The following is a 16540-nucleotide window of genomic DNA, read 5'->3' as shown; positions in this document are numbered from 1 at the left end:
ACACAGGTGGGAGAGGTTTTCGTGTCTTCACATCAGGGAATTTTGCTGGTTTTGAAGTAAAAATGAAAATTTAAAAATGTTAGTGATTAAGTTCATGGTGGCCATGGAAGTCTAAAGGTTGTGGGAGGGCTTGTGGTTTTTAACAGACAAGGCAGAAAAGGTTTTGGGCAAACAGCAAAGTGGTCTGCCTTCCTTGTGTGATACACTTGCTGTAGGCAGAAGATGTTGCAGATGTGTTCTGGACATTTAAGTAATCCAAGAAAACAGTAGGACTAAAAATCCAAAAGTTTCCAACTCCTTTATTAGCTTCTCAAATTATACTGCAAAGATCCAGAGCCTAGACCTCTGGGAAACCTCTGAGGAAAAGTCTGAGGAAGACATTCTTCAAAATAATTTACCATTTAGTTTCCTTGGTATAGCATAAACTAGATATAGCTGTTCTGGCTCCCTTCAGTCCTTCTATTTATAAAAGGTACCCAATTCCATATAAACCTTTTTGAAACATTTGGGAGACTTCTCAGTACTCCAAGGGAGATGCTGTTCTCAATATTTACGATGTGTACCCAAACTGATTTCTCTCTTTTAGTGTCTCCAGTGCAAAATCATTACATTGTCAGAAATAAACCAAGTCTAACTTGTGGGGGGGAAAGAAACTGGATTCCATCGTGTGTTTCATATTATACCATTATGAAAATGGTATATTAAATTCAAATACTTCAATTGTACCATTAGATGTTGTCATTATGTGGCTTGCTAATTGATAGGTTATTCAAATGAACATTATAATTTTAGACTTCTTAGAAGCATCCATATGAGGAATTTCCAAACATCAGAAGAGTAAACGGGGTGCTAGGAAGGAAAAACATGTACTGAGAATATTTCCTAATGCATGTCACTGAAAAATCATTACATAACTGCCGTGTGCATTCCAGGACTTGGTGCAGGCTATTTTTAATACCCGGTATGAAAGAACTTCCTGCTACTTTTTCTCTTTGAAAGCTGCTTTGTGGTTCATTAGATCGTGTTGTCAGGCCAATTTTTCTGCTATCCTTAAACCTCATTTTTATCTCCTTAAAAAAAAAAAGAAGGTGAAACTGTATAAGATGGAAGAAGGTGCTGAGCATAAAATACCTTTAAGAGTAGGGTATGTTGTGTAAGTGTTGCAGTGGTCCCAGAACTAAGCACTGCCAGCTCAGGCTTAATATTAAACCCCAAAAGAAATCTAAATATGTTAAATACATACACATTTAAGAAAAGCAAAAGAACTTCTATGCCAAGCAACAGCACCTAGCAAGAATTTTGAACTTTCTGTTTATGATATTTTTAAAATTAATTTCATACTGTTCTCCAGTGTTATCACAGGTCACCATTTTGACCATGATTTGTATAACCATGACCATTAACATGAAGCATTTTGCTTAAATGCAACCAAACTTCTTCAAACATGGGCTGTGCAAGACATTTCAGAATATTTTAACTGCACAGAAAGTTTACACCATTAGTGTAGCTTTGCTGTTAAAATCCTGGACAAACAGACTGATAGAGATGAAATGGCTGGGGGGGCACCATTTTCACCTCCTCTGACCTCCTGCAAAACAAAGGCCACGGGACTTCCTGAATTAATTTCTTTTCGAACTAGAACATATCTTTTGGGTAAACATACAGTAGAGTGACAGACAACTCACTAAATCTGCTAGAAGTATTTAGAAGTATTAATTTTATAGACAAAAAAATGTTTGTACTTGCAAATCAACAGACATTTCATTGGATATTAGAAAGTTTCTGTGACTCTCTTAATTCCATCCACAGCAGAGAAATGGGATGACAGTTTTCAATGCCAAATAGCACTGGGTGGTAATTGCTGTAACTCTGGCTGTGAACCTGCTCTGGAAGGCTCTGGCAGGGAGGCAGCAGAGCGTGTCAGTCAGATGACTGACACAGGTAATGCCCTCAGTTGCCCTGCCAGCCGCTCCAACAGCCATCACTGCTGCCATGGAACGGAGGTTTCAACATCTGGAGCAGTTCCTGAGCTGCCTTAGTGTTCAGTTTGGTGTACGAAGGCAAACAGTCAACTCTGAGACATGTGGAGCTCTTCTGGGGGCTGTTAGGTTGTTCTCTCCCTGGGGCTTGTGATGGTAAACTGCACAAACGAGGGTGTGGGAACAAGGGTAGCTGCTCTGCTCCGTGGGTTTAATCCATCAGCGCATGCAGAGCAGAGTCAGGGCATTTAAGAACCCCAAAGCTAACTAAATATTTGGACTTCCCTTTCTGTTGCTTTGATTCTCCCACCGGAAGCAATTCCTTTCCCCCCTTCCCTCTGCTGTCTCTGTAAAGTTTCATCTTCACAGAATACTTTTGGATCATTTATTTCTGCACTTCTGTAGATCTTTCAAGTTTCTGTTGCCAAAGAAACTGGTCCAGCACTCAGTCCCAGTGCTCCCAGTCTCAATCGAGCACACTCCTCCCTCTCCCTCTTCACATCAGAGCAGTCTGGATTTATTTTCCTTTAACTTTTATTTTCAGAGGAAATATCTTCACCCAAAAATGTGAAATCTGACTATATTCTGCTTATTTCAACATAGTTTTTAGTACAAAATTCATTACAGGTCACTTAAAAGTCTTCCACATTTAGGCCTTGTCCAGTGTTTCATAATAACACCTTGTTTTCAGTTGCTTGTCACTGTTTGGGCTGGTATTCTCCAAGCCAAGCATCTGCCTCAGGTTTAATTTTTGGCAGTTGCTAGCTAAACCACTGTAGTAATTCTCAAGAACAAGGTTAAAAAAATATTTTGCCCATATTAAAAAATAATCATCTGGTTGCTTCATTCAGAAGTGTCGGTATCCCCATTACAGTAGGAATTTGAAATGGAACACCATCACTGGTCTAGTTTCACCCATGTACCTTTTAAGCAGCAACTTGGAATTTGGCAGCACCATCGCTGTGGTTTCACAGATGTGCATCCAAATGCAAAAAAGTTATAAGACTCCATAAGTTATAAGACTCCGTAAAATTTCAGTTTGTGCATGATCAGTTAAGAATTGTTCGCTTTTGGCAGCTAAATTTTCCAAAGACCATCCCGTGCTGATGGATCCTGCTGTGTGTTCCTTGGCTGCATGGCCTGCAGGCACCATGAGCTGCTTTTTCGGGGAGCAGCCAGGTATGGTCTGTGCCTGACCACACAGGATTCCTCTGCAGCTTCCCCTCCTCCTTCCCCAAGAGATCACTGCCTCTGAGATCTGGGTGTCCCTTCTGTGTGCTTTTCTCCTGCTGCTGCTGAGGCAGAGAGAAAAGAAGGATGGGTCACAAAGATGGAAGAGTTTGGGAGGAGGCCTGGGACCAGCAGAGGATGGGAGTGAACACAAAGCAAAGAAGAAGGAGATGAAGGCAGTAGATTCCAGGGAGACAACTATTACTGACTAATGCTAGGAATTCTCCTAAGGCATCATATACAGAAATCAGTTGTGGAAGCAGTTCTGCATGGCTAGAGGCAAAAAAGAAGATTATACATATTTACACAAAGAGATTCTGCTAGGCAATGGGAAAGGGTATGGTATATTGGGTAAGGAGGTTAATAAGCATGACAGAGATAGAAATAAAATACCAGAGGAAATAACTAAGAAAAAATAAGAGGGTGCAGATGAAGGAAAAGAAAATAATGTGCAGATGAAGGAAAGGAAACTAGGAGATGAAAATAGAGTATGAAGTGTGTAAGAAAGCAGGAGCCAGGGAATGGAGAGATGTATAAACAAACTGTGGAAGAGAAAGAGCTGGGAGTTACCTGAAAACAGCACAAAGGAGAAGGAGAAGGCAGGAGCCAGGCAGAAGGAAAGTTACTTGAGAGCATCAAGGGAGAGAAAGAGTGTGAGTGCAGACAACTCTGAGAAGAGACTGATTTTTTAAGTCAGACATCAGTGCTAATTGTGATTTATCTCTAATGGTATAGGAATAGGAATCAGGTATGACTAGCATCAATGGCCACACTTTCTTTTTTCTTGTTAGAGATCTTCTTTATCAAATATTCTGGATCTCTTGAGCCAGAGCCCCAGAGTTAAGGTGACCGAATGTCATTATCTGTTTATTTTTCAGACTTCCTCTCTCTGATTTTATTAACAAACATTCAAGTGCCTAAAGTACAATATGCTGCTCTTTTAACCACAGTAAAAAGTATCTCTGCAAAATACGTTTGAAAATAATTTTGAAATTATAGGTAGGGCTGCCAGCAATGTCTCTCACTAGCAGAGCAAAGCAAAGCCCCACGTTCGCCTCAGTGGCCTTTTCACTGTGGGTGTTTGTCATCTAAGAGGGCTTGTACTGTCCCCACAGTAATTAGGCTTGCTTCATCACAAGGGTGAGCAGCACTGCCTTGGCAATTTTATCTCCCACCACCTAGGAACACCACCTGGAGAGTGGGTGTGCTGGGTGGCTTCTGCTGCCCACGGGCAGAGCAGAGGTGGAGGTCAGTGAGCAGGAGCCAGGGAGGGGGTCCTGCCCCCTGGTACTGCTGGAGCTGCAGAGACACCAGTTACACTCCTCCAGTGGCAAAGCAGGGGGAAACACTGAAAATTGCCCCTAGCATGATGATTCAGCTTGGAAGCATCTACCATTTATAAGAAAATCCAATTTTTTTAATATAAATGACAAATGCTTACCCACAACCAGCATGTTTGGTCTGTCATGTTCTCTGTCAGCTGAAGGCAAGCTTTGCAGAGCTGAGCTGCTTTACTTTCCTTTTGAGAATGAAAGTAGCACTGCTGCCAGAAGATTGAGTTGTTGGTGTGTATCAGGTGATAGGAAAAATTACTCTGAAACTGCACATGGTCTGACATACTTTCATATATATATATATTTGGGAGCTGCAAGTGTTGATTTGCTGTCTATGTATCTGTTTGTCATACTGATAGCTTAAAACCACAAATTACATTCCTAATAACAACTCTTAGGGGTAAGGCTGCTGTTACTACTTGGTACCTCCTAAAGATTAAACAGAACCATTGCTTCTTCAGGCAGGTCTGTCTTCAAATTCTGACCTACGTCCCAGCTAAAAATGTGTTCAATCTTTTCTTAATTTGTAATAGATACTTGCGTACATTACAAAACCATCTTGCAATTTGGCAAATTAAGTTGTCTGTGGTTAGCTCTGGAATTATAGAGACATTGCAGTGCACTCAGAATTGCATAATGAGGTTCCCCAGACTTTCCTTACTCGAGTGAGTAACAGTAATCTTTATCTCTAGCATCAGATTCATCCCATTTTTGAGAAAAGAATTAGTATCAAATATATGATGGGCATGTTATGCCTTGTGGCTGCAATGTTGTTTCAATTAACTTCTCTGAATATACCACAATGAAAAGTGTCAGCTTTTTGCCTCAGAGGCCTATAATTAGATTAAATGAATACTGTTAATTATCTACTACCTTCTTTACACAAAACAGTATGTTTCCATAAATTAAAATACTTGTACAGGAAGGAAATTGTTGTTCACTCCAATACGTGCATACAGTGCTGGATTGTGAATACTGTGACTGTATCACAGTGTAGCACAGCTCTTTGTCTGCAGCCCTTATTTTACAGGAGCTAAAACAAATTACAACTGAAAAATCCACAGATATCACTCTATTTAAAGCGTATATGTTGGTGCAAGAAAGTGATATTACTAAATGCTGCAGTGCTTATGAAACAAATATACTTTTCTCTTTAACAGATGTTGTCTATAAAATTCCCTTAGAGAGATTAAATACAGCTTTGTTTGTATACCTACAGTCACACCCTCAAGGACTATGGCATGTACAGAGAGAAAACTGCTTTTTTCTAGCAGAGTGTACTTCTCCTTTCAGAAAATTAAAAAAAATCCGTTCTGTAGGAAGTATTTACAAGTAACAGCTCCATTTCCAGGCATGTGCATATTCCAGCTAATGTTGACTGAAAATCTTCTCTGCCTGTTCTCCAGCATTATTAGATACAAGCAGAAGTTCCTGACCGATCAATACACTCCCATCCTGGAATGCCTGATTTGGAAGTGCAGATTTTCAAATGGTGGTACATCACCTCTGGGGCAACATATCTGAAGCAGAAAGCACTCTTTTTGATTTGACAAAGTGTATCCAAATGTCCCTATTTCCATCAGAATAGATGTTAATAACTTCAGGCCTGAATATTCGATCCTCCCTCACCAGAAAATTACAATTAACTTTAGCAGAAGCCCTTATTTTGGCCTGCAGTATACTCTGCATATAAATGTGAGCTGTACTCAGGATTGCTCTTGTGTTCCATTAAGGTCAAATCCTGAAAAGCTTTTGAATACTCAGTGTTTCTACAGGACATTGCATTTTATTGTGGTTTGTGTTGCACGAGTATCTTTTCCTTTAAATGTTCATTAGCTCCATGTTTAAAAGTGTTCATTAAAATATCATTGTGCTGGTAATAATCTTAATACTGAGGAGTGAAGAGGGTTGTGTTGCAATATAAATGCTGTCCCGTTTCCTGCTCTCAGGGTGTAACGGGAGAAAGAAAGACCATCTTGATAGGCACTATCTGCTGAAGGAAAACTGTCACCAGGAGCTGTGAATTGCCTTTAACCTTTTAGTGGCTACACTGTGAAGAAAATGTTTCAGGCTTCCTATCCGGAATTAGGCTTTTGTAATTTAAAATACTCAAAAATGCTAGTGGCCCCTATAATTACAGCTACAAATATCAGAAAACAGTTACAGAGGAACAAAGAAATGCAACTGGAAACATGGTTCAGTGGTCTTGTACTTCCCTGAAAAGCTGATTATACTTTTGGCTGATTCAGTTTCTTTCAGAGGGAATTTACTCTTTCTGGCAGTGTGAGTCTCAGCAGCACTGGTTGCACTAACGGCACAAAATCCATCTGGGGATGAGGAAATTAGCTTGGGGTCCTGTGTGTGTCAAACTGAATTTTGCCACAGAGCTCTAGATTTTGGTTTTTAGCCCTTCAGTGCCCCTCGTTTAGTCAGATTCAGAAGCCATTTTAACACTAGTTTAAAAATAGAGCCATTTCATTTGTACTTTTGCAGGTGCCTTGCCCAATTCCCTGCTTTCCGTGCATGACTTATCTTTTAGGATAAGCACTAATGAAAGGTCAAGGTTATTCTGAAGTATCCAACATAGGAGAGTTCTCTTCCTCCTAGATCCTTAAGCTGAACTTCGCACAATTACAACCGATACTGTGCTGAAAGGTAATTCTAACGAGGGGAAAGTACAAAATGACAAGCAGAAACCTCTGGCACTGTATAATGTCCCTGGTGATTTGCACTTAGTGCTTCTTCAAAACGCAGAAGCCATTTTACCACTCAGAGCCACGGCAGAAGTGAATTATTATTTTTTTTCCGAGTGAGGTTCTGTAAATTAGGTCTGCAGAGCAAGGCTTGACACATCTGGCTCTCAGAAATGTGCCGTGTACTTTACCTCCGAAGATAATTTCCTCGCCTCTGTGACACAGAAACCAAGAAGCGTGGATTTTTCCTCCCCCCTCTTTCGCCCGCCCGATTTTCAGATGTAACACAAGGTCATGAAAGCCTCCAGCTTGGGGATACCTTGCCACCCATTTTTTAAAGGAAACTTGGGGACAAACCTGCTTGGTTTTGCCTTCTACATGGGCTCTGCGCTGGGAGAAGATGCTTCTGCATCTCTGGACGCGGTGCTGGGGGAGGAGAGCCCGGCGCTGCAGCGGGAGCCCCGCCGCCGCCCGGCAGCGGCCGCAAAGATGTGTCACAAACATCCCCCTGGCAAGATGTGGGTCCCTTCTGTGTACTCACTGCGGCTGCGAAGGCACCGGGGTTATCCTGAGGAGACTCCAGTCCCGGCTGCGGGGAGAGGGAGGGAGGAAAGGGAGGGAAAAAGAGAAGAGAGGATAAAAAAAAAAAAAAAAAAAAAAAAAAAAAAAAAGGGAAGAAAAAGAAGGAAAAAAAAAAAAAAGGCGCAGTGCAAGTTGCGGGCGGGAGGCGCGGGGGTGTCCCGGCGCCCCGCAGCCCCGCAGCGCTGCGCGGCCGCCCCGGGCCTGGCGGCGGGGGCCGGGGCGAAGCGGAGCGGCGGCGGCGGCGGCGGAGCCCGCGGAGGAAACTAAATAAATAAAATCAGACTGTTATTTAAGGCGCGTAAATTTAAAATTATTTGGACAGGAAGAGCAAGGGGAGCGGAGCCGCAGGAGCCAAACTAACGGTTTCGGAGCCCGGCGCGCCCCCCCCCCCCCCCCGGCCCCTCCTCCGGGGGGTTTTTCTTCCCCCCCCCCCCCCCCCCCACCCCAACCCCCGCCATGCACAGTATAACAGACGCCACAAGTAAATGCAGAAGCTTTCCTCCCCTCGCGGTTTTTTTTTCGAGGGAATTTCAGCCCTTTAGTCAGGAGATAATAATGTTTGGCTGCTTCTGGCTGCTTCGGCGGGCTGCCCAGTGAATTCCCAGGTACATTTGTGGAGAAGACCTTTTTCTTTTTTTAAAAAACTAAAAAGGGGTAGTTTTCTATTGTGTTAACTCTTTCTTCATGTGAACAATGCAATGGCACTTCCTACAGAGCTAATATCTTACCCCACCATGGAATAAAGCATTGATTCCATTTTTTTTCCCACAGTGAAAGCTGGAAAGAAACTATTTTCCTGTACTTAAATGTGCAGTCGCTTATTGCACTGGAGATTGAGCTGAATTCACCTTCAAATACCTTCTCATTTTCTCTCCCCTGGGTAAGGGCACGGCAGTGCCTGGGTTAGCCCTGCACCTCTCCTCCTCTCACCCCAGCACCCACAGACCGTGTATTTCACCCTCCCACGGTGCTGCTGCTGGAGATAAAACTCTCTTCGTTCCCTGTAGGATCCCTTTAGGATCTGCCCCTTTCCGAAAGGAATTCAGCAGCCCCCGCCGTTGTGCCGAGGATAATTTAGAAACAAAGGTCAAGTGTAACAGCTTTGCTCATCCGTGTAACCGAAATAGGGGAGAGGGCTCTTGCCCCACAGTTGTGTCCTCATGCAGCCTGGTCACTCTGAATCCTGGTACAGCTACATTTTATGCTCTGTTTCTTCACATTTTTCTGTGCTTGCTGTATTTGTTTCTATTTATACCTCTCATCTCGATACTACACTGTTTATTGCCGATTCCAGGGCTGCTGCCGGGCGATCTCTGCTCCTGCCTAGAGACTTACTTTGCAGTTGGTTTATGTCTCAATAAACGCTCTCAAAAATCTTTAATTCCATCTTACATGCTGCAGTTTTGCATCTCCGGGTAAATATTATTGTCGACATTCTCACAAATACGTGAATTTGTGAAACTGGACTTTCTGATGCTGCCAAACTACTTTAAGAAACCCACAAAAGTAATTTCTTAAACTACATCGGATATTACAATCCTTTTTCAGTGTCAAAGTTCCCTATTAATGAGACACGCTTTATATTATTTTCTCCTCGTTCTGTAAATATAAAACCTTCTGGAGGAAAGCCATCCCCCAGCAGCCAGGCACATCTTGTCACTTCCAAACGCTGTGAGTGTAACTTGCCAGCTGATGTACTTCTTTGCTTTCCCAGAGGCTCTTGGTAGAAACTTCCTGGAATAAGAGTAATTTTTGCTTTCAAAGTATCTAACGAGGAATTTCAATTTATCATCTTATTTCCTATAAATCGAGGGGCTCACGGAGAGAACGCAGCAGTAAAAGCAGATAAAACACACCTTTAAACCAGACTATCGCCCGTGACTCAGCCGCTGAGGCTGTGGGCATGGCCCGGGGGTGACTCGTCCTGGCTTCAGCCGTGGACTCCTGGCATGCAATAAAAGCCGCTATTTCTGACTAGGCGGGGCATATTTCTTGATAAAGCAGTTACTTTATTAAGCCACTGCTTAAACTTCGCCTTAGAGTAAATTAAATGGTGATGAAGCTCAAAATGGGTGTGCGATAAGCTTTTTTAGCAGCACAGGTGAAAAAAAAAAAAAGCGAGAAAGTTGGGATATTACCTTTCGGTGTTCACCTCTGCTGTGGCAGTGAATGGGAGAAATGCTGGTGGAAGCGCAGAATTTCGCTTTGTGAGAGGAATGGAGAAGAAAAAGGCTTGGAGAGTCCTCCAGGACTTGAGGAAAGGAAGACAGAGAGTGCCACAGAGCGATTTGGGTCACTTCACCTCGGGGACCTGTGGATTACGTTGCTTGGTTTAATATTTCAGTTGGTTTAGTGCTCTTTAAACTGGGAACTTTGGAGGTTATTTCCCTAAGCACGCTTCCTACATGGCGTGCTGCTCCGATTAACGATCTCTAGGTTCCTTGTGAACAAAATTATAATAAAAGAGCACAAAACTTCATATTTCACAGAGGTTTTTAATCAGAAAACACAGCAGTGTAACAGAGCTTATAGTAAACGTGACAGACAGTTTCAGCAAATTACTTTTTACTTGAAAATGTAGTACTGATTTTGTGGGGCTAATTTTTTTAAGTTGAAAACTAAACTAAGGTACTCCCTCTGCTCTTTTAAGTACTATTTAAAGTAGTATTAATTTTACATTGATTAAAACCCTTCTATTTTGTGCAATTAAATTTTAGACTATTCAAAATAAAGTAGTTTAAATTGCCCATCTGTCCAAAAAGTAGATCCTGTACAAATGTTAAAAATTTCATAAGAGACTCTTCCCAATATGTTGAGGCTGGAGAGGCAAATGAGTTTCGGTGTGGTGAATACTCTCAACTGTATTGCAATGGAAAATTTTCAATGGTTAAATCGTGTTTTAGGTGCAAGCAATAACTTAACCTCACAAATATCAAAGGTGCTGCTTCCTAAATGTCACTGTATGCAAATATTCTTGTTTTGTGAGATGCATCTGTCATTAAAATAGTTTATTTACAGACAAAACAGAATAGCTAGTGGAAAGCAAATATTACTGAAAGAACATCTAAACTGCACTCAGCATATGAAGTGACCAGAAATCTTGTATTGCAGCCTTCATATCTTCTTGCCTCCGACAGTGTTTCTCTGCTGCCTGTTTTGAAACTAGAAAAAAAGGTCTTGTGCAGTGCACAGTAAACACGAACTACTAAACTGAGCTGTTTAAAACCTCTGGCAATCACAGAAACACCACTTACATTGTTTCTGGTAACTAAATTCAAAACCAGATTGGTGAAAGTTTAAATACACAAAGAGGAAAAGTGTCATCTACATTTAGAAAGTAAGTAACCTACTTCTACAAGCTATTGTTAGTGACAAAATAGTTATTGCCTAAAGCATCTAAATGCCATCCACTGTCCTCAGGCCAAGCAACCTTTCACTTCCAGCTCTGCCTGTGCAGGGGTTGCAGGTGACCCCTTAAAAGGATGTTTTAATCCAAAACAAGACTTCAGACTCTTGAGCCTGACCGAAGGGGGGTGGGGAAGAGAAGGGAGGGGTGCACTGAGAGGTGGGAGAAATCACAGTAAACTATTTCCTTTTCTTAAAAGTCCAGCAATACTAAGCATGTGAATAGTAGCTCCTGGATTAATGACTTCATATGAATGACCTAAAATAAGTTGTAAAACTTGATACTGGAAAACTAGATATGAACAACCAACATACACTCGAATGAGCCTGTGAGTACTGAGTAAAGTGAAAGGTGTAAGAAACTGCTGGGAGCATGGATTTAAAACTTTTCTGTTATCTATAAACCCACTTCTGGAATTTCTTGAGACTTACACTACCAGCTGTTCAGAAAAAAAAAATAAAATAAGAGTAATGTGGCAACAAAAAAAAGGAGGGAAACACCCCAAGAAGTCAGCACGCCCTCACGTCCAAAGGAGACCCCATCCTAGCGGGGTTCAGTCCATGTTGGCAGGGAAGGAGCTGCTGGCCTCCAGGAGCTCCACCACGGCTGCTCTCCGGTAGAGCTTGGCCAGGTCGTAGGCAGTGGCCCCCCGCTTGTTCTGGTGGCCCACCTTGCACTCCGAGCGAGCCAGCAGCAGCTCCACCACCCGCACATGCCCCTCCTGGGCCGCCAAGTGCAAGGGCAGGTTGCCCTCGTTATCCTCAATGTTAACATCGGCTTTGAACTCCAGCAGAGTCTGCAAAGTGTCCAGAAACCCCTCCCTGGCTACGTCGTGGATGATGGCGAAGCCAGTACTGTCTTTCAGGTTGGGATTCGCCCCCTTACTGAGCAGCCGCCGGGCGATTTCGGGATTCCCGAGTTTCATCACCTATGAAAGAAAGAGGAGAATGGGATACCGCGGGGTGGGGGGTTTGCTCCAGCAGTGCTTCACATCCTCACTTCTTATCTCTGCCTTTTGCCAGAGCTCAATTCTCATTTAAAGCAGACAGAAGAGCCCCGCTATAAAACTGATGACGGGACAGAACATCTAATTGTAATGTATTTGTTACTGAACTCGGTGAAATTGTGAAAGATGTTATCACTTCGGTGGTCACAGCTTTCTGTCTCAGAGAGATAAATGTCTGAAATAGCATAGAATGGGGATATAACAACTTTTTTTTTTTTCTAATGAGGGTTAACTCAGTTTCTTAACTTACAAAAATTAAGTATAATTTGGTTTTATTTGCCTAAGCATTGAGACATCTCTGCATTACTGTTTAATCTTGTTAAACAGCAAATACAGGGTCTCTGAGGAACAGATATTTTACCTCAGCAACAGCAAATGTAGAATGTGTTTTTATAAGCTTTCAGGTGTTTACATTGTCTGTGCATTATCATAAAACAAATATTTGGACTGTACCATAGCTCTGTCTGTTAAGAAACATAAATGCTAGAAGAAATTTTTCTCCCCAATATTTGTGTTTCATTATGTCACCCAAAAGGAAAAGTCAAAAGGAATGTTTCAAAGTTCCAGAAGTTTTCCTCTAAAATTAGTATATTATACCTTCACAACCCCTCTATAAGTAAACTGTGGCCACGTTCTGTTGTTAAAAACATCCCTTAAAAAAATTCCAACAACAATAATAATTGGATTTTCTGTTTCTCTCAGAGAAAAAAAAAAAGCTCCTTTGAATTTTCTCAACTGCACCATAAAACTATCATGATTAGAACGCAGGTTTCTCTTATTTGGAACTTAACAGCTTACAGCGATTTCCCCTTAATTCCTCATTTTCTGTTTGCACAGACTTTCCAAAAATGAACACTATAATGTATAATCTCCAGGCAATATTTTCCTGCCCTTGAAACTAGTTTCACTGTTGGTGTCAAATTCGAAAAAAACCCCTCAAACCTTCTTTATTTCCTTAGAGAGGTTCACACACTGATTAGAAAATCTCGATTAAAAAAAAAAAAAACCAGCATAAACGAGCATTACAGTGCATTACATTTAACATAAAGTACAATTCCTACAGGGGATTTGCTGAAAAACTCTCCTGGTGACAAATATATATTAAGTTTTTTCAGGAAACCAAGCTAGAATAAATATAATTATATACAGCATTTGGACTGTAAAGTAGCCCAGTATATTATAACCACAGACAGGAGCAAAAGTGCAGATAAGACAGGCTGGGATTCAGGGAAAGAGATCTTTCTGTGCCCCAAGGCTTCCAGCCACTTCTTTCACTTCTGACGAGAGATGGAAGCAATGTAAAAGAAAACAAGAGCATTGTGATCTCTGTTTAGTAAAATCCGGACATTTTGATCTCTTTTTGAGAGCCCAGGCTGTATTATTTGTGAATTGAAAACATATATTTGGTTTAAGTGGGAGTTTTCTGTGTTCAGGCTAGGGGGACTGAAAGCTTCAGTTAAAGATGCGAGGGGGAGAAAATCATATAAAAGGTGAGGCTTTTTGGACGTGGACTACAACTGAACAGCAAATGCCCTTTATTTTGCAAAGTTTCACTTGGGGGGAGGGAGGCAAAGAAGGAGAAAGCACTAATTGAATAAGTCTGACGAAAAGCATAAGGGCAGGAGATGTATTTGAGGCCTGCATAGGTACACTTCTCCAGAAATAAAAAGGACAGAGCAAGACAAGCTGAGTAGTTGTTTAATTAAACATAAGTGCAGAGGAAAACTATAAATGCATTGACATTAATATAGGAGCATTCTCTCCGTTGTAATAGAGAGAGAGATTACAGAGAGATTATTTCAGTTTTGCAGACTGCACTGACAGAGAAGTCTTTCGAGCATGGCCACGCACCCACAGCACATTTCGGGATGATACATATTGAAAATAAGTCAACAGATTCTCCTGTTTTGATTTTTGTTGTGGTTAATTAACTCAGTTATGATTAGGCACCCATAAGAAGTATCATTAGGACACGGATGCATGTTTAATACAGCTGGATGCTATGTCATTGTGTAAAATATGCCTTAATTCAGGATACAGACAGTTAGCTGCTTTTAGGAAAAAAATGCCCAACATTACTGTAGGACAAATCGGTTTTCAGCCCTCATCCCGAGGATAAATCAACTACCTAAATGTTTCCTGATTTCTTACAGAAGTTAGTTTGCCTAAGTTTTTAATTTAAACCCTTTTGCTCTCTTAAAAATTGCTGCAAGTGCCTGCACTGCCATGCGATGCCCTATTTAGGTGCTAACAGGACAGCAAGGAGTTCACAGATCTCCAGCTTCAGCGAAATTGTCAAAACAGGGTCATTCCTGCGTTTTTAGCAAGAGTTGCTTATTTTCCAGCTCTAACATTTTGATGTTAAGCCAAAAAGCTGTAAATATCTCGAGTACATTCACAGATTCTATGCTGTTTAAAAATCCAGTTTCAGAAATTATTATCACGGTTTGCGGGGAAGGGGGGAGAGGGGTTAACAAACGATTTTACTAATGTGTGAAATTAAAAAGACCTATAGCTCCACTTCCACATTTCATTACTTATACCTTCAGTACAAATAACCACACTTATTTTTCCCTCCGGATTTATAAATCACATCTTTCACTATTCGGTAGGTATTCTAGCCCTTTCAGCATCAATATCTGATAATATTAAGAGCAAAATCTTTCCCAGCTCCAGTAGTTTGCAGTTGGATAAGTTCCAACTCCTGCCTGCACAGCTACACGATTAAAAATTAGGATATAGCACCCTATACGATCAGAAAGTAAATAACTGGTAGCAGTGCCCTGCTAGCCGATCTAAAAAAGCAAATTTTAAAGTCTTAATTATGAATGAAAAAGCAAGTGATTCAGCTGGAACCCTAACTCGTAGGGCTAACTCTTAATGTACATCGGAGGTCCTCGGTTCTGAGCAGCATGCTTCCCAATGAGAAAGGTCATTCCTCACAAACAGTGTATAAAGGAAAAGTACCATCCACAACAGACCCCAGAGCCCAGACGAGCTACACTTCAAAAGCACATTGCAGAAAAAAATAAGGAAGAAAAGAAGAGATAAATCCTAAGCCTCAGAGAACAGCACATTTGTGTTTACAGACCTGCTATGAAATCCTGCTCACCTAAGCTGATTTCTTTTCATCTCAGCTCTCTCATTCCTTGCCTCCTCCCCATAAAATTACAAAATATTAGCAAACTCGTAGCCCGTTTGACATTGAGGGCGATCCCCGATTGAAAGAATGGTTTTGACCAGTTTTATTTCAAGTACGTCATTTTAGGGAGTTGGAGCCACTAAACTTATAAAATATGGCATCCAACGAGTTTGAAAAACCACTCGAATTTCATCCACCAGCCTGCTTAAAACGTTGTCTTTTTTGGAAACCCGGGTCACGTAGGTACCAGTGATGAAATATTTTCTCCCTCTCTGGATACCAACCTGCAGCGCAGTCCTCCCAAATCCATTTTGTGCATTGACGTTTACATTCTTTTGCAACAAATTAGTAAGTTGCACTAGGTCCCCCTTGGCAGCCGCGGACGCCAGCTCGTTCCCAGAAGGCTCGGCCATTCTTTAGGGTGACTGACGATCGGAAAAAAGATGAGATTTTTTTTTTTTTTAACCAGGCATGGCATCGGAGACTGACAGAAGGATTGGGATGGTTAATCTTCTGGAGTAGACCTTGTAGTAAATACTAGTAAAAAAACCTCCTTGCCAAGACCCCGCCCCTAACTCACACGTGATTATTCAGCAAAACTGCAGCTCCACTTGAAGGAAGATTTCTTTGCTTCCACATATAGAGTAACTCTTATTAAAGACTTTGGCCACATTCGCGGGGGGTAAATAGATTAACAGCTCTGCAATATACTGTATATGTTATAGGTAATATATATACACGTATACCGGAGACTCACTCAGACCTGAGATCTTGGAAGAAGAAGACAACCCACCCTGTTCACAGTCGGGATCTGAGACTTAGCAGCAGCAGCAGCTCCGAGGAAAGGTCTCCTGTAGCAGTGTGCATCCAACTCCCGCTCGAGATCCCCCCTTCATCCCACTCCGCCGCCTTAGTCCGGGCCCAGCAGGGAAGGGAAGGACGAGCCGCGCCCGCGGAGAGCCGGGCGCGGCGGCAGCGCCTGTCCCGCCGCCCAGCTCGCTCCCTCGGTGCTCTCGCTCCCCGCAGCAGCAGCAACAGCAGCAGCTTCACTCCCGCAGCCCCGCGCAGCCTCCGCGCAGCGGGCGGGCGCGATCCCGGCCGGCGGCCGCCCCCGGCGGCGGCGGCTCCGGAGCATCCAGGAGAGCGGGAGTTGGATGCACACTGCTAG

The 16540-nt window shown here is 42.2% G+C and overlaps 1 protein-coding gene and 1 long non-coding RNA gene across 4 annotated transcripts in view; both read right to left on the bottom strand.

The window, feature by feature from the left end:
- The window catches only part of LOC113949970, a 34943-nt gene extending 24810 nt beyond the window's left edge, over positions 1 to 10133 (bottom strand). The window contains exons 1-2 of one of the 2 annotated variants that reach the window (XR_003528623.1): positions 9957 to 10133; positions 7778 to 7825 (exon numbers count right to left, since the gene is read on the bottom strand). This is a non-coding gene — a long non-coding RNA (uncharacterized LOC113949970). The remainder of the gene's footprint in view (positions 1 to 7777; positions 7826 to 9956) is intronic. The other variant, XR_003528622.1, reaches the window with a different exon arrangement.
- Positions 10134 to 10293: 160 nt separating this feature from the next.
- Positions 10294 to 16367, bottom strand: CDKN2C (cyclin dependent kinase inhibitor 2C). Of its 2 annotated transcripts, none has more exons than XM_027649226.1 (3): positions 16166 to 16367; positions 15657 to 15797; positions 10294 to 12152 (listed from the first exon to the last, which is right to left on the bottom strand). In XM_027649226.1, exons 2-3 carry the CDS (start codon positions 15783 to 15785, stop codon positions 11778 to 11780), a joined length of 504 nt encoding a protein of 167 aa, XP_027505027.1. In that variant the 5' UTR covers positions 15786 to 15797; positions 16166 to 16367; the 3' UTR covers positions 10294 to 11777. The 2 variants fall into 2 exon arrangements, with proteins under 2 accessions (XP_027505027.1, XP_027505026.1); XM_027649225.1 differs by having other exon boundaries at positions 15657 to 16082; positions 16166 to 16364.
- Positions 16368 to 16540: the final 173 nt, after the last annotated feature.

Source organism: Corapipo altera, unplaced genomic scaffold (genome assembly GCF_003945725.1).
Source record: "Corapipo altera isolate COAL_440 unplaced genomic scaffold, ASM394572v1 112, whole genome shotgun sequence".
Lineage (NCBI taxonomy): Eukaryota > Metazoa > Chordata > Aves > Passeriformes > Pipridae > Corapipo > Corapipo altera.
Note: the sequence above shows the minus strand (reverse complement) of the source record. Positions and strands in the feature narration are given on the sequence as shown.